At 41.5% G+C, this 24,567-nt stretch overlaps 1 protein-coding gene across 1 annotated transcript; it reads left to right on the top strand.

Moving 5' to 3' along the window:
- The first annotated feature begins 1,655 nt into the window (after positions 1–1,655).
- On the top strand, positions 1,656–24,159 carry gfpt2 (glutamine-fructose-6-phosphate transaminase 2). The gene is made up of 19 exons (XM_072662349.1): positions 1,656–1,799; positions 3,378–3,485; positions 3,960–4,055; positions 4,207–4,332; positions 7,437–7,495; positions 8,657–8,791; positions 12,607–12,668; positions 15,697–15,776; positions 16,827–16,944; positions 17,341–17,504; positions 18,355–18,450; positions 18,760–18,857; positions 19,140–19,260; positions 20,151–20,308; positions 20,428–20,542; positions 20,665–20,792; positions 21,573–21,740; positions 21,944–22,105; positions 22,747–24,159. The coding sequence occupies exons 1-19, from the start codon at positions 1,793–1,795 to the stop codon at positions 22,789–22,791; spliced, it is 2,046 nt and encodes a 681-aa protein (XP_072518450.1). The 5' UTR covers positions 1,656–1,792; the 3' UTR covers positions 22,792–24,159.
- The last annotated feature ends 408 nt before the right edge of the window (positions 24,160–24,567 follow it).

The raw sequence follows: 24,567 nt of genomic DNA on the forward strand, positions 1-24,567 counted from the left end.
GAGATGTGCCAAGCGCTTCTTTCCCAAGATGCCTTGAAGCTAAAATTGCTGCCAAAGGTGCATCAAACAAGTATTGGGCAAAGGGTGTGGATAGATATGGTGTCCCACATGGTATGGTTGGTGTGGCGCAACAAATGTTTGCCACACTATGTGAGAGACTGGGGTTCGATTCCAGGTCTGGGTGACTACACTGCGCTACACCAATCCTTGGGCAAGACTCCTAACACTGCGTGGGTCCACCTCTGTGATACCAGTAACCTCAATCGCTCTGGATAAGAGCGTCAGCTAAATGCAGTGAATGTAAATGTAGATATGTAACCCCTAAATAACCTATTTTTGTCAGTAAAATACATTTTTCCAAAAAACGCAAGCCACAATAACAGCTCAGCAGTGCCACGAAATGATTACCTCCATGCCACACAGCACAGATTCAGTAATTCATGGTAAAGAAGCCCCAATCAAGTATCGAGTGTATAAATGAACATACTTGTCAGAAGTTGGACTTTCTGAAATGTACATCCTTTTCTGTTGGAAGGAGGGGTCTTAAGTGTTTCATCTGGGTGGGGTCCTTACACCTTTATTTTAATATATGCAGAATACGACGTGTTCAGTGTCTCAGTGTCAAGGAGCTTGTGAATCATTTTCAATCAATCAAGAAAGACCAGAAAAACTGAATCTCATTTCCATAACAAAAACAGAAATGCATTTCAAATGATTATTTGGAAAAAGGAAGATAACAGCATTGCTCATCTATTCTGGGCCATGAGTCATGCTTGCACCTTCACGCTTAATGTTCACTGATGCTGATGATAATGCAGATATGCGATGACTCCAGTCGCATGGAATTCGTAGGCTTGGCTCCCATCTACTGTCCGCTGCTGTTTTCATGACTGGATGGATGCCAATAAAGAAATGAAAATGAAAATGAAGTCAGTTCTTCCTGAATGCTAATTTACCCCACTTTAAACCTTCTCTTATCATACTGGCTAGATCCCCATCTGACCCATCAAGGCATGGACTCTGAAGGCATCCAGTGGTCTCTGGCACAGGTTGTAAGGTGGGGCTTCCATGGGTCACATCAATGAGCCTTAGGTGCCCATGGCAAGACAAGACAACCATATTAACCAGACCAGACGGAAATTGGCTTCCACCACATTCACACCAGTCAAACACACACAGTGGACAGTGAGCACACATGCCCAGCCATTGCTGCGGCACCCGTGGAGAGGCAGAGAGGCAGCTTGTCGAGCCGGGGAATCGAACCCACAACCCTGTCATCTATATCTGTCTGATGATTTTGTGGATGCTCTGACCCAGTCATAGTTCGGCCCTTGTCTTATGCTTGCACATCACCACCACCCCCCCCCAATATATCCCACCCTTGACCAATCAGTGGTGTTAATGATATGGCTAATCTGTACATTTGACTTTTTAGAACTGAATATTTCACTCAGTAAACTCTAAACCAGTTAGGTTCACCTGTAAGAGCTCTGATACCAGTGACTGCTGTGTCTATCGTCCTCACACCGTACCTAACCTGCAGCTGTATCTCCTGTCCCTCACGCGCATTCGCGTTCCCAGTCTCAGCCTCCCCTGCGTTAATAACCCCGGTGGGCGGGTCCAGCGTTCCCTTGGAAACCAGAGGTGGAGCGGTCGCTCTTATAAGTTGCAGACAAGGCGGCAGTGTGTATTCACTCCTCAAGCCACTGGACGTCAGATCGCACACGGCAGCGTTTTCCTCCCCCTTCAAGAAACCCGGAGCTACCTGTACTTGATAGAAGACGTCGCTACGATGTGTGGTGAGTCCGACTGCCGGCGTGTTCTCCACAGCTGACTCGCTGGCGCTGGCTCTGCCTCTGACTGAGCTTACCTCTGTACCGCTGTAACACTATCTAGCTAGCTGCCTTCAAATGATGACGGAAACGAGAAAAAAGCCTGAAAAAGTCATATTTACGAGTGAGAAACTGTGCTTTCTAGACGACAGACGCGACTTCACGAAATGAGACGTCCAGTGCGAAAACCGGTAGCTAGCGCTACTAGCTATCCTCCGCCAAACCTGCCAGTGATACGGTGCAGCCGCAGAGCTACCTGATGTGCTTTTAATCTCTAGCTAATATCCGAAAACTTACGGACTGAAGGACGTGATGTGTGTTACTCGCACCCCCTTCACTATTTCGTTTATATTGTGTTGTGGGCGTGTCTTTCAACGAGCACCCGCATTTATTATAGCTAGCTAGCTGCCTAACCCCCTGCTATAACCTTCTCCCGAGCCCTCATAGAGGCAGCGTTGGCCAGATAGCTAGAGATAGCTACCTGCCTCGTGGGAAACGCGCTTAGCGGGCACACATCAGCTGTGAAAGGCTTTGCTCTCAGGTACACAGGACGAAACACTGGCTGGCGCTGAATAGTGCGCCGAGCGTTTTCCTGAATCCGCCTCGTCTCAGCGTAACGCCAATGACAGATCCGGTTTCAGGGCAGCAGGGAAAGCCTACCAGACTGCCCTTCACTTTCTAACCGGACAGACGAGACCAGAGCTGCTACGTGGCTCACTTCTAACTGTGTCACCGGCATCCTTTCTTCTGTTTGACTTCAATATTGAACCCGTCACTTCTCTCTCTCTCTAGCTTTCGTCCTAATCCTGCTTCATACCCAACGCATAGGGTTTTCTGTTTTAACCCTTTACACTCCATGACTTGGCTATTCAGCAGGTACTATGGATTGGACCCCACTTTGAGATCCTAGGTGTTGAAGGTGGGGGTAAATGCAACCCCCAGCTGATCTGACCCCGGGTTGAATCTGTGCTCAGTTGACCACATTATAATCCCTTTATACAGGACTCGTCTCCTGTATGTTGATGACCTGGTTTATCCAGGTACATTTCATTACATAAGTCATCTTCGTCTCTTATTCCTACCCAGTAGGTTCCTATCACGCTTGTGCACAACTCCATAAACTCCATGACTTATTAAACTCCTCAATTTTTTTTTATTATTGACCATAAGACGCATTAATCAGTAGCTGATATGAATAACACAGTAACAACCATAAAACTATTAGGACATGTAGGGCTGACTGTACCGGAGGAGGGATGTCTGGCCCTCTGGCAGGTTCTTAAAGTTTAAGGGGTTTAAATGCTACCCTAAGCCAGATACGGCTGTTTCGGTAGGCGCCTGCCTGCTCTTTAAAACCCAAGGAAGAGTTTAGCAGGTTAACTAAGACAAAGTTTCAGACTCATCCACTCTTCATCCTCTCTCTCACATTCTAACGTTGCACTGTATCTGTTCTCTAAGGTTCTTTATGGAGCATGACGTCTGCGTCCATATCCTTTGACATTTTATGCAACCTTCCCTCCCCCCCTCTCTGTGTGCCCCCTCCAGGGATTTTCGCCTACCTGAACTACAGAGTGCCACAAACAAGAAAGGACATCTTTACGACGCTGGTGAAGGGACTGCAGAGGCTGGAGTACAGGGGTTATGACTCTGCAGGTGAGCTGACTCCTCCCAGCCCCTGCGAAAGTCACGTCAGTGTGTTCTGCGAGTAACAGATCCGACTCAGAGCTGAACAGAGGCCTGTTTCATGTATTTTGGCAGTGTAGGGAGGCTGGTGTTCCTGTTGCTGCTGGGCTGAGAGCCCACTGAGAAAGGAGATGCATTTATAAGGGGCTTGATTTATAAAAGTGTATATCATCTTTGTGGGAATAAAAATGCTACAAACGCTTGTGACCTGATTATTACATTTGATTAATAATTAATTCATTAATTTAGAAAAATGAGCATAGCCTTTTCAGTTCAGACATTTGACTGAGGAAGATTTTAGGGGACATTTGAGCTTCACTCAGGCTCTCTTAATTATGGCATGTCCTCCATTTAGTTATCTTAGGAACAGGACGACCTTTCATGTCGTTTTTTATGTTTTGACTTTGGTGTGTGTGTGTGTGTGTGTGTGGTTTCTGGTTCCAGGTGTTGCAGTGGATGGCTGTGGGAAAGCAGACAAAGACAGCATCTGTCTCTTTAAGAAGAAGGGCAAAGTGAAAGCACTTGATGAGGAGCTTTACAGTGGGTGAAATTATTATGCCATAAATCTTCACCTTTTTCTTTTCATCTCTCCTCTCATGTCTTCGTCTAAACCTCGTCCGCTCATCAACGACCCCTGTCCCATATTTGTAGGGAGCGCTAATTTCCTTTTCCTTTTCTTTCACATTACCAGAGAATGACTCACTGGATTTGGACGAGGAACTGGACACACATTTTGGGATTGCACACACTCGCTGGGCCACACATGGAGAGCCCAGTCCTGTCAACAGCCACCCTCAGCGCTCTGACAAGAACAACGGTAACACTCATGCGTACAACCTCACACCAATGCGCTGAAAAAAAAGTGGTTGCTCACGAATTAAATGGCAGCTTTATGGTAGAAAGGAAAAACTTTATAGTACTATTTATATACACTATCTTTATAGAAGTCAATGTAAATGTAATGTAAAAAGCCTGCGGTTTGTGAGTTCGAATCCCTGTCCTCCGCATGTATCCGAGGAGACTTGTTTATATCCTCCTAGTGTCAGGAGCATTTCTAGGGAGCTACAAACGGGTGGGTTAACTGGTGTAAGTACCGAAGTTATGAGGAAAAAGGGAAAGATTTGAGATTTGATCAGGGTCAAACAATTAATCGTATTTTAACCAATATCATTTCCAGTTGATTTAACATGCTAAAATGCTATTTCTAAATTCACTAATATTTCAGATTGATGCAGTTCTTGGTATGTGATAATGCAGTCTTAAAAATAAAGGTGCATCAAAGGGTTCTGAATTAAAACTGAATTAACACCTGTTGCAAAAGCAAATAAGAGAGTTATTAATATTAATATTAATACTGATTAAAGGGAGAAATAATAATGATACAATAATACATACATTTACAAACAGTTATGTAACTAATACACACTATATGTATATTTATTTAAGTAAGTAGTGAGCAAATGCCAAGCTATGTGTGTCAGCATGTATTCAACCTCAAATAGGGAAATTGCCCCTGATCTCACTAATGCTCTTGTTGCTCAATGCATTCAAATTCTTACAGTAATGCTCCAAAATCTAGTAGAAAGCCTATATCTCTGGACAGTGGAGACAGTTACTCTAACAATTCTTTTTTGAATACCCTTTATGTCGGAAGAAACAGTGACTGAGCAGGTGTCCCAATACTTTTGTCCATATAATGTATTTACATTGGATTAATATACTGAAGGAATTTTTTCTCTTCTGTAAAAACATATTTATAATAGAGATGCTTCACGCTCAAATTTATTCTTTTACAGACATGGCTCTTTATGGAACCACGAGTGGTTTTTCTATGGCATCACTCAAAAATTCCTTTGTATCAATATTCTGGACCCCACTGTAGGGCTGGACGATATGGCTTAAACACATACTGTACATTCAAAGCGCCATCCTCGTCCTCAGCAGACGAGAGCAGATGAAATGAATGGGCTGAGCTTAGGTTGCTGCAGATTACAGAGCACCACACAGCTGATCCCTGAAAAGAAACAGGGAGTTCTTCTTGCTTCCTGAGTCCATAAAGCAGATCTTAGACAGAGAATCCATTTAGGGCTACTGTTTTAGGATCCTGTTTCCCCACTGTAATCCCCAGAAACAAGAGACAACCCAGTTAGAACCAGCACAGAATGTGTGCCACTGCTCTTGCAAACAGGAAGACTGTGCTCATAAGTCACGAGCTGACATTGAGACAGACATAGAGAACAGACAGCTACTGGTCTCATGTTTACAAGTGTAGTGGAATATAAGACTACGATGAAAGGCAGATGTTCATGAACATGCAAATCAGTTGAAGCTGCGTTTCTCCTTTCCATCGTAAAGCCCAATAAGTCCCATATTTCACTTTGTAAAAATTGTGCACTGTAAAATATGGAAAGAGCAGAAGAAGGGCTATGCTGTTATTTTACTCAACCATGCATAAATGCATCCAAATGAAGCATTTATTTACAGTACTATGTTTTAGGCACATAGGAACATTATTTAAAATCCTTTATCTTAATAGGTCTGTAATAGGACTGTGTTTGCTGGTAAAAACACTATTTCTCATTCAAACAGATGTGCATAAATATAAATACAGTGAAAAACATTTCTTGTGAGCTGGTTTGAAGGGCAAAGCTTGTACCAGGTTTCTCAATTCCATCACCAGCTCACCTGATCAATTCAGATAAAATAAAATAAAATCAAATGTAAAATAAAAAAGGTTATTGGTCATATATTTATACACACTGCAATTAATAGTGAAGAGCTTTGACTTTTTTTACATTTCACATTTCCCAGATGAATCTTTGTTATTTTTCCAAGAATCAGATTTGAATAATAATACTAATGATATAACATTTTCACTATTAATGTAAAATTAATGTATATTGTAGGCCCAATTTATACACAAAATATTCATTAAATGACTCCCATCCGATGCATTATTGACTGTCCGACACAGTCTGTCCACCTCCTGTTTCATACATTCGATTTAAATTTACATGAAATAAATGTTAAATAAGTTTTCATTTTCTTATTTTTTGTGCTAATGCTGATAACAGTTATACAATCAATTGCATAGAATAAATATTTTGTTTAGGATATGTCATTTCAGTAATTAACTAATAGATTTTATAGGACAAAAATCTGTTACCTCTACCACAATTCTAGAATAGGCCATAAAATACAGAAAAGAAAAATATATAGCCTACAGAAATATGTACAAGTAGAGTTTGGATTAAAACAAATGGCAGTTTAACATAATTTAACACAATTAAGCATTGATTTACTATTCCAGATGTTGGATGATAAAGTAAACCTAAATATAATTCTGAAAAAGAGGAGATTTAGAGATGTTTAGTGAACACAGTGACGTAAATCCACCCTATTTTTTATATGAATATTATTTGTGTTTGAGTAAATAAATACCTACTGATCAGATAAGGAGCCTTTTAATGCACAGTACTGAATTTACAAAGCTAGTATCTATCTAAGGTTTTTTTTTTAAATTCCAAATACCAAACACTGATACTAATTTGAGCACCTGACTTTATCCTCAGACATCCAGACTGCTTGTTTTAGGGGATGCTGGGCTGAGAAGGGCAATTAGACAGAGAGCTGAGAGCCAAGCCCCTGTGCTTTGAGCCAGTTAATACAGAATGACAAGCTATTTGATTCTCTGTTAGACAGGTACAGCGCCAAGTTGCGTATTTGCCATCTGTGGACGTACATATGTGTGTGTGTGTGTGTGTGTGTGTTTGTGTGTGTGTAAGATATAGAAACTGCATATTCCATATTAAAAGTCCAGCGTAACCTGTTTAGCTTGTTTTATTCTGGATGGGAAGTCGAGCATTAAGAAGATGCTTTGTAAGGAGTGTTCATAGTGTCTTTCTACTTTTGTCTTTGCAGAATTTGTGGTGATCCACAATGGCATTATCACCAACTACAAAGAACTGAAGAAGTACCTGGTGAGTGATAAAACAGGGAAAATGGGGCACAAACAAGTGCAGGGTAAACATAGCATGCACTATATGGACAAAAGTATTGGGACAGCAACTCATTCATTGTTTCTTTCGAAATCAAAGGTATTAAAAAGTGTTTTCCCTGCTTTTGTTGCGGTAACTGTCTCTACTGTTCAGGGAAGGCTTTCTCCTAGATTTTGGAGCATTGCTGTGAGGATTTGATTGAGTGTTAGAAAGGGTTAGGATGTTAGATGATCACCACCCCACCTGATCTCCGGCTCCCCCAACTCATCCCAAGTATTGAATGGAGCAGCAGAATTCCAGAGAACACAGTTCCAGCGCTCTACAGCTTTGTAGTGAAGTATTGCCAAAAGAATAGGACTCTCTGGAGCAGATCAACATGAACCAAGCGGCACCATGCCTAATGCCAGGCATGGGCTAGAGAAGTATAAATCCCCCAGCATTGGGGAGTTGGGGATGAGGAGGAGTGGTGATCATCCAACATCCTGATCTCAAATAAACTTTTTTTTTAATACCCTTGATTTCAACAAATGTGTTTCAATACTTTTGTACATATAATGTAGATTCCCCTGCTCAATATGGAGTTCTGAAGGTGTGTCCATTAAGAGAAGATGGAGTGGGTAGACCATAATAGTACTTCAAACTCTCCTATGAATGAAAAGAGTGAGCCTAAGAGAGGAAAAGAAAGTGTGGGAAGAAAGCAGAGAGATTGCAATGATTCCTTGTTTCTGCTCTGAATGAAAAAATGCCAGAGTTGGATTGCAGATATTGAACTCCCTCAGAGACACATGACTAATGCTGTGAGCCATTTGGCTCTTCTTTCCACCCACTCACAAAGTGCACTTTCTTAATCCCGACTCAAGTCAGGATGTAGAAATATGAGATTATAGTAAGAGATCGAGGGACTGGAGTGTTAATCTAAGTATGAGCAAGAAATGCTCACTGCTGTGGTTTAGGTTAGTTACTGTCAGTTCTGAGCAATAGTGCTTTTATGTGATCCGTGTAATCCTTGTGGTGTAATCCTTTAAGAACCATGATGGGCTTTTTTCCTTTTCTCTTTCGAGTAAAAAAAAAACCTCAATCTTTTTGTTTTGCAGTTGTTTGAGTGTGTAACCATGGCCCTGTCGTGTCCCACCCTTTTGACAGGTTTCCAAAGGCTACGAGTTTGAGTCGGAGACGGACACAGAGGTCATCCCCAAGCTGATCAAGTATCTTTATGACAACCGCGAGAGCAATTATGTGTCTTTCTCCACCCTGGTGGAGCGCGTCATCCAGCAGCTGGTGAGCATCAGGACCTGCGTCTGAGCATATGTGCCTGTGTGTGTGTGTGTGAGGGGGTGGTCTTACTCAGACACGTCTGGGACCTCCTTGCTCATACTTTCGGGGCTAAAGTTCAGTTGTTGCTTAGTGTGTTTTTTAAAAGGCAAAGGGAGCTTCCTAATAACCCTCTATTAACCCCTTAAAGAGCCTATGGCCCGCCAACGGGGTGAAAGTGTTATTACAAACTTCTATTACCGAAGAATAGTCCCACCAGTTTACACAGAAGTCCCTGTAGTTACTGAATAATATGCCTTAGTGTGTAATAAACCTTTCTGCGTGAAGGGGTTAAGAGTATGTTATTTCCAGGTTCATGGCCTTCTGTATCTATCAAATGACCATAGCAACTGCTTATATGATAGTGATATTGACTTTAGTGATTATTAATTTCTTTCACACTTACGTCATGACATCCCACCTATTATTTTAAAGGCCCCATATCCTATTATTCGCCTCTCTTTATCCCAGGCTAATACAGACTATTATAGACTAAATGAGCTTGGCTCTAATCGGCTGCCTTGTATTTTCCATCATTAGAAAACCAGTCTGGACTAAATCACTCCTTTTAACCACAGTTAAATAGGAGTGAGTTCCATAAAGGCTAATTTTGCAGCTTCGCTTCCATGTACTATAAAGTTTTTCATTTAAAATACAGTACATGAAAAGTCCCAGTTTTTCACTCATATGGGCTCTTTAATATTTCTGCACTAGGGTACTGCAGTTGATTCTCAGAGACCATCATTTCATCATTGGTTACATAACGAGGAATGCTTATCTAGAACTAAGCTGAATTCACTAAACTCTTTCCCGTTAGCAGCCCAGGGTCTTAATATTCGGGAACAGGCGTGTTTTGTGTTATCAGTTGCCAATAGCACCTTTGAACGTCACCCAGGGCCAAGACACTCTCCCTCGAGATTCAAAAGTCCACATATCTACATAAACGTCTCCAGTGACGTCCTTTCCGCCCTCCTTTTTCTTTAGCAGGAATCAGTGGTTTATCATTAGTTTATAAAGCCCAGCTCTCGCTATCAGCTCAGGCCTGTTTAACTTTCCCCTCCTCACCCCTCAGTAACTGAGACATATTGTGCTTTATGGCTTCTCCTATAAAGTGATTTCATTATCTAAATTGCACTTGGCAGTCCTGACTTAGCGTAGCGACAGAGTTCAGCGAAATGAAAGAGTGATAAATGCTTGAATGGCCGTGCCTCAGGTCTCGCAGTATGTAGATTTTATGGGTCTTTCGCCTTCCTTGTGGTGAGCAGCGCTGAGGGGACAGGCTTTGGTGTACAGGCAGTAGAGAGGGGCAGAAAGTAACAGAGAGGGAGCCGGAGGTGATTGAAAGCAGCCCAAGACTTCAGCACGTTCAAGTGCTCTTCTTATTAGGTTTGTTTTTGTGTGGTTGCGTACGTCATGTATGAGAAGACTGGGAACGCCTAACTGTTCCAGTTGTTTTTAATTAGAGAGCATACTTTCTTTGTCAGTTTGCAATAACGAAACGTGTTAACCCATTGCACCCGATGGACCTGATACCAGGCCCTAGAGAAAAAGATATTCGCTTGCTTAAATCTGCCAGAAGATGGCCCTGTGTACCTGTCTATTTTATAATGCTAAAAACATGTTTTTCTCAAAAGCCCAGCGTGTCGCATCTGCCGGATTCTACACAGTTCTGTGTTTTCTATTGCTACATAACAAAGAGAGTAGGATCACTCACATGTTGGCTGTCATTGGTCTTAGAGTAATAGTACAGTGCAACTGCAGTACATTTTATTTTCCACAGCAGCAGTTCGACACACAAACACTTAAAAAATTGCTGAATGCTCACTGAGAAATCTGGTTATTAACGGAAAACAACAGATGTAATGGAATAACTTACATGGGGTCCATAGAATGCATTTATAGACTAGTTCAAGTTGTTCTTTGAGGTATTAATAGTAATACTTGGGGAAAATACAGTTTTACAAGCCTGTTTACAACCCAGTTGTCTTGCGTTAGAATAATACATCCTGTACATATTTGTGGTGGACACAGTCTGCTTTTATTGGCTGTTTTATGGAAGTGTGACAGCCTACAGCTGCATAGCCCAACCTAGCCTCGCCTTGTCCAGCATAGCTTTTAACACCATAAACACCTGTAACTATTCCAGATTATTGCTGGATTCTGTTGGTGTCCTATTGTTGTCCAGCCGTGCAGTTAGCTAGCTTTGTAGTTTGAAGTAGGGTCTGGTAGGATTAGCTTATAGTCTAGCAACTGGCTGTCACTCGCAGCTCTGCCTCTGGTCGCCATGCAGATGTAATTTAATATAAAAAATAAAGAGTCAAGACTGTTAGATAACAGTTTTCTTTTTTTTGGGGGGGGGGGGGTTGAAAGAGGACACAACAGTGTTTAAAAAAAATATCCGATAAAGACACTATGATGACCTTGAAGCTGAGCATCGCAAAATATACCTCAAGGCTTCGAAAAATTGCTTATTTCAATAACAGTGAAAATCAAATATTACCTGGAGTTTCTAAGGAAGGTAAGTTTTGCTGGGCAGCCGATGTGTGCACACTTTTGTCTGTTAGTTTGAGTAAACGTTTGAGTATTAGTGCGTCTGCAGGCTTGTGGGTGTGTGGTTTCCTCTGTGTGTAAAGACACACGGTGGGAGCTGGTAGCTGCAGTGCACAGAGGGCTGGTATATCTCCCTGCTCTGAGCTCACTGTGCAGTTCTGTTCCTCCTAGCACCTCTCTCTGGGCCCCTGCTTTCCTCAAGCCACAGCCGAGTACTAAATGGACCCGAAAGAGAGAGAGCTGTCAGACTTTACAGTTACCTGAAAGAACTACAGATACACTGTATAGACAAAGCACTACTTTGCTACATATTTAGTCTGTGACACAGATTGCATTGTACACTGTATGTCCAAAAGTTTGTAGACACCAGCTCATCCAGCACTTCTTCTGTAATCAAGCCCATTAACAGAGAGTATGTCCCGCTCACTCACCGCAGTAACAGCCTCTACTCTTGAATGAAGGCTTTACACTAGATGTGAGGATTCCCATCCCATCACTCCAGAGAACACAGTTTTAGTGTTCCACAGCCCAATGCTTAGGAGTGCACTGCTTGAGGCTTTGAACTGGGTATGGAGACCTGGCTCTTCCAAAGCATTACATTCTACTCGCAGTGCTTTTCTATAGAGGCTTTTTCACAAGTTGCTGGCTGTAGGTCTTCTTTTGAATCATGAAAGAGCAGCGGAATTAAATCCATCTTTATTCTGACTGGATGAGCCACTTTGGAAACCATTCTACTATGCTCAGTGTGGAATTCTGTATCCCATCTTAACTCATCTGAAAGTTCTCCTCCAGTGCATTTGCAATGTTTGTCATGCAGTTCAGTCCTGACAGTCTAGCAACATCAAAGCGTAATATTGAGACAATAATAATTGAGAAAGTATGCATTACGCATCTCTACACTCTTAAAAATGAAGTGCTTTAAATGTTTTTTAAGTGATTCCATAGAAGAGGCATTTTTGGCTCTAAGAAGGAGGATGTTTGTAATGGAAATGTATGAGTGTGAAGAACATTTGAAAGGTTTAAAGAACCATCACTTGATGTTGTCATCACTTGTATTTGCTATTACAAACATGGAAGCATGGTTCTTCATGAAAATCACTCAAAAAAGCAACTTTATTTAAAATAGCGAAAGGGCAAAAGGGCTCACTTCCCTCTAGCTTTAAAGTTCATAAATGTTTATGTGTTTTTGTTTTATTAGTGCACTAACTATTATCTTTTCCTCTCCCCCACAGGAAGGGGCTTTTGCTCTGGTCTTCAAAAGCATTCACTTCCCAGGGGAGGCCATTGCCACCAGGTCAGCAGCAACTCTTTACAGTTTCCCCTTTTTTCCCCTTCCCTTTCTCTCGCTCTCTCTTCTTTCACATTCTTTAATGCTGTTAATGTATCTCCTCAGGCCTTTACAGCAACTGATAACTGTACTTTTGTTCTTAGTCATTTGTCCCACTTTTCCATGCGCTAAAACCAGGCCACTCAGACACTGTGGTTTTGTCTGAAACATAGTCCTTTAATGCAGGAACATGATAAGCATGTACTGATATGCTGACGTGTAGCCATAATCCCGCTTTGGCATCACCAGAACATGCTGCACCAACAAACTGAAACTTAGAGCCTCATATTTCGCACAGGGGAGAGCAAGTTCCTGGTACAAATTAGTGGTTTTCTGCTAGCTAGTGAAACAAACAGCTTGACAGTTGTAGGCCTGTTGTCATTCATGCCTATTCCAGCCTTAATGGGCCACAGATCAGATTCTCTCCAGTCTCTGCATCAGTTAACCCCTTAGGCGCTTCGGTTATCGCCGGTGGTTACAAAAACACAGTGTAATTCAATAGGAATCTTTCTCATAGTCATAAGCAGAGGGATTCCATTAAAAGTGCAGATTCTGCATATTCAGCTGATATCTTATGTGTTCATAAGCAGAAGAGGATATGTTCAATAATTATATTAAATGTCATGAACAGTTATCGTTGCTATTGCTGCCTGAGAAGAACCACATTTGGTTTGAGTTTGATAAACCTTTAAATGGGTAAAGAACCTATAAATCAAGAGAAGCTGTGAGCCTCTTTGAGCCTTTAAAAGGTTCTTTACACTCTCACACATCTCTATCACAGAAATGCCTCTGTGGCATTGCTCAAAGAGCCTTTTATAGCTTATTGCAGACACCAACCCGTCTAAACTGAGTGTAAATTAAATAGAAATGTTCCTCATTGTTTAACTTGGTCTGTATAACTCTTCTCCGCGCCTAATGTAGAGCAGTAGAGCTGCGCTGGAGCTCTTTACAGACAGTATATATCGGGTTATACATAGGAACGTGAGCCAAGTGAGACCACGTACAGAGTTAATGACTCCCATCTGCCTGCTTCCCTCTGAATGAGTGCGTTGTTGCTTGTGGTCTCCAGAAGAGAGAATTGTGTAAGGCAGAGCATGTTGCTCAGATAATTGGTTGTAGACTTTCTCAGGAAGAAAAAAAGGGTCCACGATGTTGTCTAAGATTTTTGTTGCAATCCGAATGACTTTCTGCCTGGAATACGTTTTCGAAGAACTGAAAAGAGTCTCAGAGGATGCAGGCGTTTTGTGAAACTTCTGCCTTAACCAGTATACATCTCCATCACTCTCTATATCCTGCTATGTGTAAAGACTGAATAAAAAATTGGTTTGCTGGGTTTACTGTGATTGGAATGAATGTTTGTTACAACTAGGTTTATTGTATAAATGTATATGTGGTAACACGTTACAATAGGGTAACAACACCTACACCTACATAAGCTTTTTATGACTGGCATAAAAACACTATAGACATAAACAATTATAAAGGCTGAGTCAGTTTTCATGGCCCTTTCTGTGGTGGAATGACTTTTATGACAACAGACACTTGTTGCAATAATCCTCCATACATTTTCATATAGGTGTATGTCAGTTATTTATGTAGGTGTCATGTATCTTCTTAATTCGGCCTACAGTACTGTATAAAAGTCGACAGATGTCTGTGCGAGATAAATGACTTTGAGGGGCTGCAAGGATAACAGGAAATCAACCACTGGAAATTCATTTTAGATTAGATTTAGGCATCTAGGTTTGATGAATAGATACAAATGAACCTAAAAACAGTACTCAGATACACAGATCCACCATAGCAATAACACCATTGACAGGTGAAGGGAAAAACATTGATTATCTTCATCAACAGTATTCAGGTGTTGAAGGTGATGTGAACAAAAGAACCTGAGCAACATTGACAAGGCCAAAGCATCAGGCGGGTCTTGTTCCTGGTGGTGTGTTCCTGGTCTGCAGTGGTCCAAAAGTAGTCCTAGGAAGGACAAGCGGTAAACTGGCGACGGGCTCCTAAGGATTATTCATGCAATCCATGGAGGTCCCCCCCAGATACCAAAGGACGCCTTCAGAGTACATGCTTTGAATGGTCAGATCTGATCCGCTCAGTATTAGACAGGTGGTGTTAATGCTATGGCTGATCGGCGTAGGTAGGCCAGAAGTACACTTTTCGAAACTACATGTTCATGGCCACACGTGTTGTCTTTACATTCCCTTATTTGACTTTAATTTGACTGCACAGCTCAAATGTCAGTTTCTGGCTCTTTGCTGCATCAGAATTAGTAGTCCATTAAATGCAGTGTTCTTTCTGGTCTGTACCCTAATCCAGAGTGCCTTTCACGGGTTAGTGGACATTACTAAGTTGACTCATTTCAATGCAAGTGCCACACCTGTTCAAACAGAGCAAATGCAAGAATGTGTACCAGCGAGACCTAACTGACTGGCACGTCAGCATAAGGAATCATGGACTGAGGCAAGATGTATTGATAGCATACTCCCTCATGCTGGCCAAACGGATGTCAAACAAGGATGTTAGAAAAAAAAATCGTAGGAAAGCCTTTGAGCCACACATTTACATTTACGGCATTTAGCAGATGCTCTTATCCAGAGCGACTTACAAAGTGCTTTGCTATTTACCCAAGAAAAACTTTAGCTAGTTAGACACAGGTGTGCTCTGTGTACGTGGGTTTTACGCTGGTGGAATATGAAATTTGTAACATAGCACTGAAGCAGATTTGAACAGCATTTAGAGACGCTAAAATGTGTTACAGAATACTGAACACCCAACAGTTCTAAAATGGGCTTGGATGTGTCAATCTAGAAAAACCCCTTAATTTGATGTAGAAAAAGGTCTCATCAACAAATGGTAAAAGGTTCTTATGTGAACCGAAGGTGATTCCTCTAGGGCTCCAAAGAACCCTTTGTGTACTTGTGTACTACTTCAGTGACTTTCAGAACTGTGCGCTCTCGTTTAACCCTCTTTTTCTGTCTCCTAGGAGAGGAAGTCCCCTGCTGATCGGTGTGCGAAGCCAGTACAAGCTCTCCACCGAGGAGATCCCCATACAGTACAACAACAGTGAGTTTCAGTACTACACTCACCATCTATACAGAACACACACACAGTTCCACACAACCTGCTCAGCTCACCAAACCAGTTCAGTGCATGAGGGGGAACGCATTCGTGACGTGGCTCCAGTCCATGCTGAATACAATACAATAGCAAGGCCACGTAGCATTCCATGTGGGGCCAGGCAAGTGGTGGTGCAAGGCCTTTGGTAGAATTGGGGTGTGAAAGTGTAATGTTTTCATGATTGTGATGTTTGTGATGTCTGTAATTACGTGGGTGCAGTTACAGTCCATGACCTTATGCCTGTTGTATTTCCAAACAAAACAAAAACCTGTGTGTTTCTATCGGCCCGTTCATTTTGACACAATGTAAGGGCAACTGCCAGATTCAGGCTGTGTCTATGGTAGATTACAAATCTCTCTTTCCCTCTCTCTCTCTCTCTCTCTCTCTCTCTCTCTATATATATATATATATATATATATATATATATATATATATATATATATATATATATATATATCTATATAGATAGATATATAAATAGATATAGATAGATAGATTTGCAATTTACTGATGATAGGCCCAACAACCATTAACACAGTTGCCCCACCACCAATCACCAAAACAAAGCTATTTTATATGGTCATTAGGTGGTGGTAATTTGATGATGAGATGTGATGATTATTATCTTGTTCACACACCTTCATAAGTTGTGGCCATGACTTGATTTTATTCATGTGGGATGTCACCAGTGGTGACAATGTAGTACATACGTTGTACTACAAAACCTTTAACCTAGGAAAAATGCTACATGTTGGGTCATTTCTTTATTTAATATTTATTTATGTATATATTTAGTGATGTGGTAGGTAAAGAATAGGTAAAATATGCTAAGGCATTCTTTTCACCAACAAAGCTGGTTAGCAGTTTCAGTTTCAACGCCCACATTTATAATTCAGCTTCTAATGCCTGACGTTCACATTTACGGCGGTGCATTATGTAATTTTAACTAAATGTCGTTGTCTTTCAAAAGTGTGACATCTTTTTTTCAAACTACAGGTGAATCCAGGAGAGACATCCAGAATAAAAACTACATTAACAGGGTGGACAGCAGCAACGCTTTGCACTCTGTTAACGACAGGATGGCCGTGGAGTTCTACTTTGCTTCTGATGCAAGGTAATAATCTCAGCGTGGATTTGTGAAACTCTTCTTTTACATAGAGATCATATTTGATGAAGTATTTTAAGAAGTTGCTTAGCCACAAAATTCCTGGTTAGATGGGTAGAGCGTTAAGTCTTCAGTGCCTCTATAGTGCCTCTATTGTGAATAGGCAGCTCAGCACTGCTGCCTTGTGGCCACAAAATTTTGTTGCAGTTTAGACATTTTCTTCACGTCTAGCTTCCCACCAATGGTATTGCTGTAACTAGACCCCGTGTGGCTCAGATTAAACAACATAACCTCTTTTTTTAAATACACTTACATAGAAAATTCACACTTGATGATCATTTTGTTTTCTACCGAATGTACTTACATAGATTTCTCTTTCTCGCTCTATTTCTCTTTCTCTGTCAGTGCCATCATTGAGCACACCAATAAGGTGATCTACCTGGAGGATGATGACATAGCAGCGGTGGCGGAGGGGAAGCTGTCCGTGCACCGGATGAGCCGCGGTGCCGGAGAGGACCCTGTCCGAGTCATCCAGACTTTGCAGATGGAGCTCCAGCAGATCATGAAAGGTGACAGACCTGCCTGCAACACAATCGCACAGAGCAGAGTCATCTGCAGACGCTGAACTGGATTTAGGACTAGATTAGATTAGATTAGATTAGATCTAAGATTAGAATCTTATTGACCAGCAGTGTAAACATGCATGCAATGAATTACATTAATTTAGGAATATTAGAATCGACTATAATTGCTTATGATATCATTCTGTGCTCATAACTTGACCAAAATAACAATCTTAGGTTTTTGGTACTGCCAATTAGCCCACCCATTCGTGGCTCCCCCTAGCACTAGCAGTGCTCTCAACACTAGGAGGGTCTCCTCCGATACATGCAAATCCAGCCACCGCCTCTTTTCAAACTGCCGCCAGTACGGCAACATCGCTTCTAAGTGATGAGTGGGGAGAGCGCTGTCTACCCACCCAGAAAAGGCGTGGACATTTGTGCTCTCCCAGGCTCTGGACGCAGGTGGCAAAGTGCCATGGCTCAGGATTTGATAATAGTGGCAGCGCATTATGCCGCTGAGCCACTCAGAGCCCCTTGTCTAATAATTATATATATATTTTTTGCTTTTTGACTTTTAATGTGAAGCCGGTAGTTGTTTTTCACATTGTTATAAATGTAATTTGGGAAATATGAGCATTTAGCAGGACAACAACGATATTGTAAACTATTAAAAACAGTGAACAGCATAAATGGACAGCAGCTAAACAAAAACTCTCAGCCATAGAAAAATAACAAGTCTACCAACCCAGATTTCAAGTGAACATCTTATATCATTCGTTCACTCCCCCTCTCTCGCTCCCTCTGTTTGTCCCTGTTTCTGTATGCTGATGCTGGCTCTCACGGTTCTCTCCCTCAGGTAACTTCAAAGCCTTCATGCAGAAGGAGATCTTCGAGCAGCCTGAATCTGTCTTCAACACCATGAGGGGCCGCATCTGCTTTGACACCAACACAGGTAGGACCTGACCTCCATCTCCACCAGCCGTGAAACAGCAAACAGCACTCACACTGCGCCGCCTCCAGGGCCAAAATGTGCTCTGCTGATCTGGAGCGCTTTCTCCTGCAGGCGCCGGTTTAAACTGGGGCACTGCTTTCTGCATGCCCTTGAATGGCTTGTACATTTTGATGCACTGTGGTAGTAATACACTTTCACTAGGAACTGAAATGTGATACACAAAGCACAGTGGGGGTTTCTCAGGAGGGGACTTTTTGGGGGTTTATGGTGCTTGATAACACGTGTCTGCATACGTCTGCTTTTGTGTAGTTATCCTCGGCGGGTTAAAGGATCACCTGAAGGAGATCAAGAGGTGCCGTCGCCTCATTATAATTGGCTGCGGGACCAGCTTTCACGCAGGCGTGGCGGTAAGTTGTCTGTATGCTTGCTTTGCTTGCCATTTGGGTTTGATATTAGTTCAGCCCTGGTCCTGAAATGCCACTACCCTGCAGATGTTAGTGTTTTCTTGCTCTAACACACCAATTCAACTGATTAAAACAGGTGTGTTAAAGCAGGATGAACATTTAAATGTGCAGGGCGGGGCTACTCCAGGACCAACATAGGAACCAGAGGTATAAGAGCATGATGTGTCTATAATATATATTAAAAAATATATGTTCCTTAAGTCCTGTGTGTCTCTGTGTGTTCAGACACGGCAGATTCTGGAAGAGCTGACTGAACTGCCTGTCATGGTTGAGCTGGCCAGCGACTTCCTGGACCGCACCACACCCGTCTATAGAGATGACGTGTGCTTCTTCATCAGCCAATCAGGTACACCACAACTTAGCCACTGAGCTTACTTACCATCACTGTCATGCGAAAACTTTGTATCTTCATTTTTATTTGTTATAGTTTGAGTCTGCCATTGTACACATTTCACATTTCAAATGTCCAATAGAAATGCCACCAAATAAATGTGGAATAAAATTTCCCATTTTCCCATTTTGCATTGACTTTTATTGAAACTTCCGAAGGTTTTTGCAGAACAGCAATGTTGTAATGTTATACTGGTCACACTTTCTCTTACTACACTGCAGTGGTGTTTTTGCATACAGGGTGTCAGTGCTTTTAGGAACACCTTGCCAATTATTGAGATAAGTGAGTCTTCTTAATGTGATATTTTACAAAACATCAAAGTGTAGCCAGTAAGCTAAGACATGTTTGGCATCCAATGATTACTTCTTTAGTTTTGCGTGGATGTGCTGAGGCTAATGGCATTCTATATGACATACTGCAAAACTGGACTGTCTGCATCTAAAACAGTGGATTCTGGTTCTTATAGCTAGATAGCTAGAGACAGTAGCAGCAGAAGTCCTAAAGCTTGAACTTTCCCTGTACTTTTATTCAGCTTTATAAATAACATTACTGTGTGAGGAAACCATAAACAGTGGTAATTCTAGGGCTATATAAATGCAGGTGGGTGGCAAAGGGGGTCATAAATCTAAAAAATGATGTGTAATTATCATTTTTAGCTCAAAAATAGGGGGAAGAACTAGTCACTTTCTTCCTTCTTATGTAAACAAACATTATAACACTAACATTGACACTGAATGGCAACGGGAAAAAAATTCTAATATATTATAATATGATTTTTTCAGGCACACTGAAAGCAGAGATAAAGGTTAATGTGTGTGTCTGTGTGTTTGTGTATGTGTGATTAGGCGAGACGGCTGACACTCTGATGGCTCTGCGATATTGTAAGGACCGTGGGGCTCTTACAGTAGGGGTCACTAATACAGTGGGCAGCTCCATCTCCAGGGAGACAGACTGTGGAGTCCACATCAACGCTGGGCCTGAAATTGGTGTGGCCAGCACTAAGGTACAGTATGATAATCTCTTTTTCTATCTTTCTGTCTGTCTCTCTCCCTCTCTCTCTCTCTCTCTCTCTCTCTCACCTTGGCGTCTCGCTTATGAGTTTGTTCGTCTCCTCCTGCGCAGGCCTACACCAGTCAGTTTGTGTCACTGGTCATGTTTGGTCTGATGATGAGTGAGGACAGACTCTCGCTGCAGAAGCGGAGGCAGGAGATCATCAACGGCCTCCACAAACTGCCAGGTGTGTGTCTATGTGTGTGAATGTGTGTGTGATTGTGGGTGGTACAGAACAACAGACACTGTGCCAGCTTGTCTCTCAGAGGGCTGCATTGATAAACACTCGCCCTTTCTGTCTCTATTCAGAGCTGATCAAAGAAGTTCTGGCGCTGGATGAGAAGATCAAGAGCATAGCAGATGAGCTTTACCAGCAGAGGTCTCTGTTAGTCATGGGCCGTGGCTACCACTACGCCACCTGCCTTGAGGGGGCACTGGTGAGTGGATTCTTCTAGTTGCTGCATTTAATTAGATAGTCTCTCTCATACACAAAAAACTTCCCAAAATACCAACTTTATAAATTTAAACCTTCTTTCAATGGAAGTCAATGTAAAAAAGATTATTTCAAGTCAATTTGGAGCATTTGTATTGGCCCATTCATCATAAAATTTCAAAACAATTCCCAGGGTGGTTCCAGCAATTATGTTTGTTTATTGTCTTTAGCACTGCTGGAAAAGAAATACTTATTGTTATTAGACTTAGACCCCTGTTTCTAGAGTGCCCATTTACAAGTGTTTTTTCTTCTCAACACACCCACTTCAACTCCAAAACGGCTTGTAAGTTCAGATAAGGTGAATTGTGCTGGAAAGGAACCTTAAAACAGCCTCAGATTCATTGTGATGCTTCACTTGACTTGTAATAGGGAGAATAGTGTTTATATCATTGCTACTCTGGGCTCAGCATGCTGCTAACTGCAATATGTAACGTTGATGGAGCCACACAAGAACTGTGTAATGCTGTAACGAGTCATATTCATTTAAAATCCTGTAATATTACTCTACCATGTCCACATACTCATCCAGAAATGCATGTATACAGCGTGTTCTTTAAGGGTGGCTCAAAGTGCAAATAATTCGTCCAAACTGTAGGGGGAACCCAGGAAGAATCCTGGGCAAGAAATAACAATTCTCCACACTGCTGCTTTAATTACATAACTGTATTTTAAGGTTATGTCTAACTGCAAGGGATGATTTTAAACTTTAGTGTCTCTTCTGCAGAAAATTAAAGAGATCACATACATGCACTCAGAGGGCATTCTGGCTGGAGAGCTGAAGCACGGCCCCCTGGCTTTGATTGACTACCACATGCCTGTCATCATGGTGATCATGAGAGATGCCTGCTACACTAAGTGCAACAACGCCTTGCAGCAGATCACAGCCAGACAGGTAAACACACACAAAGACCTACCTGCGCTTTTTAAAGTAAAAACTCTGTTCTGATGTTACTCATTAGTCACCTCATGAAAGGTTGGCTGGCCATTAGGGTGTGGAAAATCTAAACGTTGCCCATAAACCAAATCACAGACTTCTACCATCTGTTCTCTGCATGTTTGTTCTTTAATGACCGTCATTCGCTGTTTGTCTGTTAGGGACGGCCCATCATCCTCTGCTGCCAGGACGACTCCGAGATCAGTAAGATGGCGTATAAGACCATCGAGCTGCCCCACACAGTCGACTGTCTGCAGGGCATCCTCTGCGTCATCCCCCTGCAGCTCATGTCCTTCCACCTGGCAGTGCTCAGAGGATATGATGTGAGTGAATCTCTCATAGAACTGTGAAGAGCAGTGGGCAGTACCCCTTTAGAGAGTCATTTTTATTGAAGCAGCATTTTTATTGAAAGTGACTTTTTTTGCATTCATTTGTAAGATGTTTTCATAATAGAGTTTCTTGAACTTATTATGTAAAGTATAAAGTAGTAGTTTGTCTCCATCTTGCAAAAACCTTGTATTTCCAAACGGCCAAAAAAGCAAGTAAGTAAGTGCAAGGTGCAGTGTGTTTGTAGTAATTAGCCATTTGTAATACTTAATTTAGTTTCTTGATCAAACTCCGGGACTTCTACACTCTGGGATCCACAAGAATCAGTGTGTTTAAATCTGCACTCAATCATCTATGTTTTTGTACAGCAGTACAAGGAACAGCTAAATCCCTGATATTACATTGTTCTATTTTTTCCTGTTTCAGAAAACAAAATAAAGAAATTTCAGCTGCTCAGAATCTTTTAAACCAATAACACAACAAGCTGTGCATAGTACAGAACGCTTTCTTTATATACAGAAGTAACCATTCGCTTAACATAATATTCTAGTTTAATTGGTTACTTTTTACACTTGGTTTTCAAAACTACTTCGTGATGTACCGCCTTTCTAATATATCCCATGCTCTTTATTTGCAGGTGGACTGCCCAAGAAACCTGGCCAAATCTGTGACTGTGGAGTAACCTGACCTGAGAACCCAGACCTAGTAGCATAGACGTGAAGAACACCTAACATCGTAGTGCAATTATGAGTGTGTGTGTTTACATGCGACTGAGTGTGCGTGTGCAAGTATCTGTATATATACATATATATATAATATATATATATATATATATATATATATATATATATATATTTATGAATTCTGACCAAAACCCATGCGACCAATCTTCCTCTCACCTGAACCTGAGTGAGGGGAGCTCCATGAAGTGCATTGATTTGAATGCCTTTCACTCTCACCTGAAGTGCCTGAAATCTCACTGTGCAACTGCTAATGAAGGAAACCCTAAACTGTGCCTTAAAACCTCGGCTGCCTGCGCTCCGCTGAGCCAGAGAAGCACAGAGAGGTCGAATGTTTACTTCTTTCATACCAATGTGCAATACTTAAATGGGAAAAAAAATGATGGGAACCAAAGTCTTTTATAGGGTTCACTCTTCAGGATAAAGGTAGTACAAATGGTTCTTTGAGGGATGCCATATAAGAACCACTGTTGGTCCCATGAAGAATCAAGTTTGTAATAGAGATGTGTGAGTGTAAAGAACCTTGGGTCAAAACAAACCTTCGCTTGATGTTAAGAAAGATTCTCCACACATCATTATTACACACATGGTTCTTTAAGGAAACCAAGCCTGGTTCTTCTAGTACTTTTATTTTTAAAGAGTGTGTGAGTAGGTGAAAGAGTGCTAAATGAGAAGATAGATTCAGTTGAATGTCTTTTGCCGTTTATGCTGAGCGCTACGGAGGTACTGACTTGCTTAAGCCAAATCCTGTTTTACTGTGAGCGAAACCTGGATTGAACTGAAGGGAGTTTTCTATTGATTACAACACAAGAAAACACTGTAAATACTCCCAGAGCCACCTGGTTTTCACCGTTATGTATCTCATAACACTACATTCAGACATTCCGATTTTACTTTTTTTTTTTTTTACTTTAAACACTTTCTGGGCTTCACTGGAAGATCTGAAAAATAGTCCGTGCCTTTTAATTCATAACATCTGCTTTTTTTTACTGAGGCATTCTGAAGTACACTCCATTGTATTATTAAATTTACTTTGAAATATTTACATGATTTGTGTCAATCTATTTATGTTGTAGTAATTCGATAACTTATTTTATACTGTCTGGAACTGAATCAGTTTTTAATTGTTCCAGGTTGGGTCTTCTTTGTCTGTGCATTCATGTTGTCAGTGTCCGTTTTTTAAATCAATTTTTATATATATATATTTTTAAGGTTTTATGGGATAAAGGTTAAGGGGTATGCATATAAAGACGAGTTATATGAAATATTTACTATCCAACTGTGATCAATTGTAATAAAAAATGAATAAAGCATAAGGTGTAGGTTTGTGTCGTTGATTATTCAATGAATTTAATTGAAAACTGTAATTGAATACTGTATTTCCCTCCTTTTAAAGTTTTAGATTTTTTTTTTTTTTCAATTTACCAACAAGTACAGCCCACAGCTTACAGACTGAACACGTGTGTTGTTCAGTAGCTCCGTGATGGAGTCGATTGGTGCTCGTTAATTAGAGGCTTTCTCCTCAGGGCTGTATGCGAGTTAAACCCTGCCATTGAACTCGGCCTGCTGGGAGGTTTAGGACTCAGCATTTCAGCCGCATTTCCTAAACGCTCCTCATGGCCTAGTCTGAATCTGGGAACCCGCCTGCGTCTCTCACTTTCTCCAACTTTCCTCCTGGCAAACTGAAGTTACGGCCGACCTGACGGCTACGCCATTAC

Source organism: Salminus brasiliensis, chromosome 18 (genome assembly GCF_030463535.1).
Source record: "Salminus brasiliensis chromosome 18, fSalBra1.hap2, whole genome shotgun sequence".
NCBI lineage: Eukaryota > Metazoa > Chordata > Actinopteri > Characiformes > Bryconidae > Salminus > Salminus brasiliensis.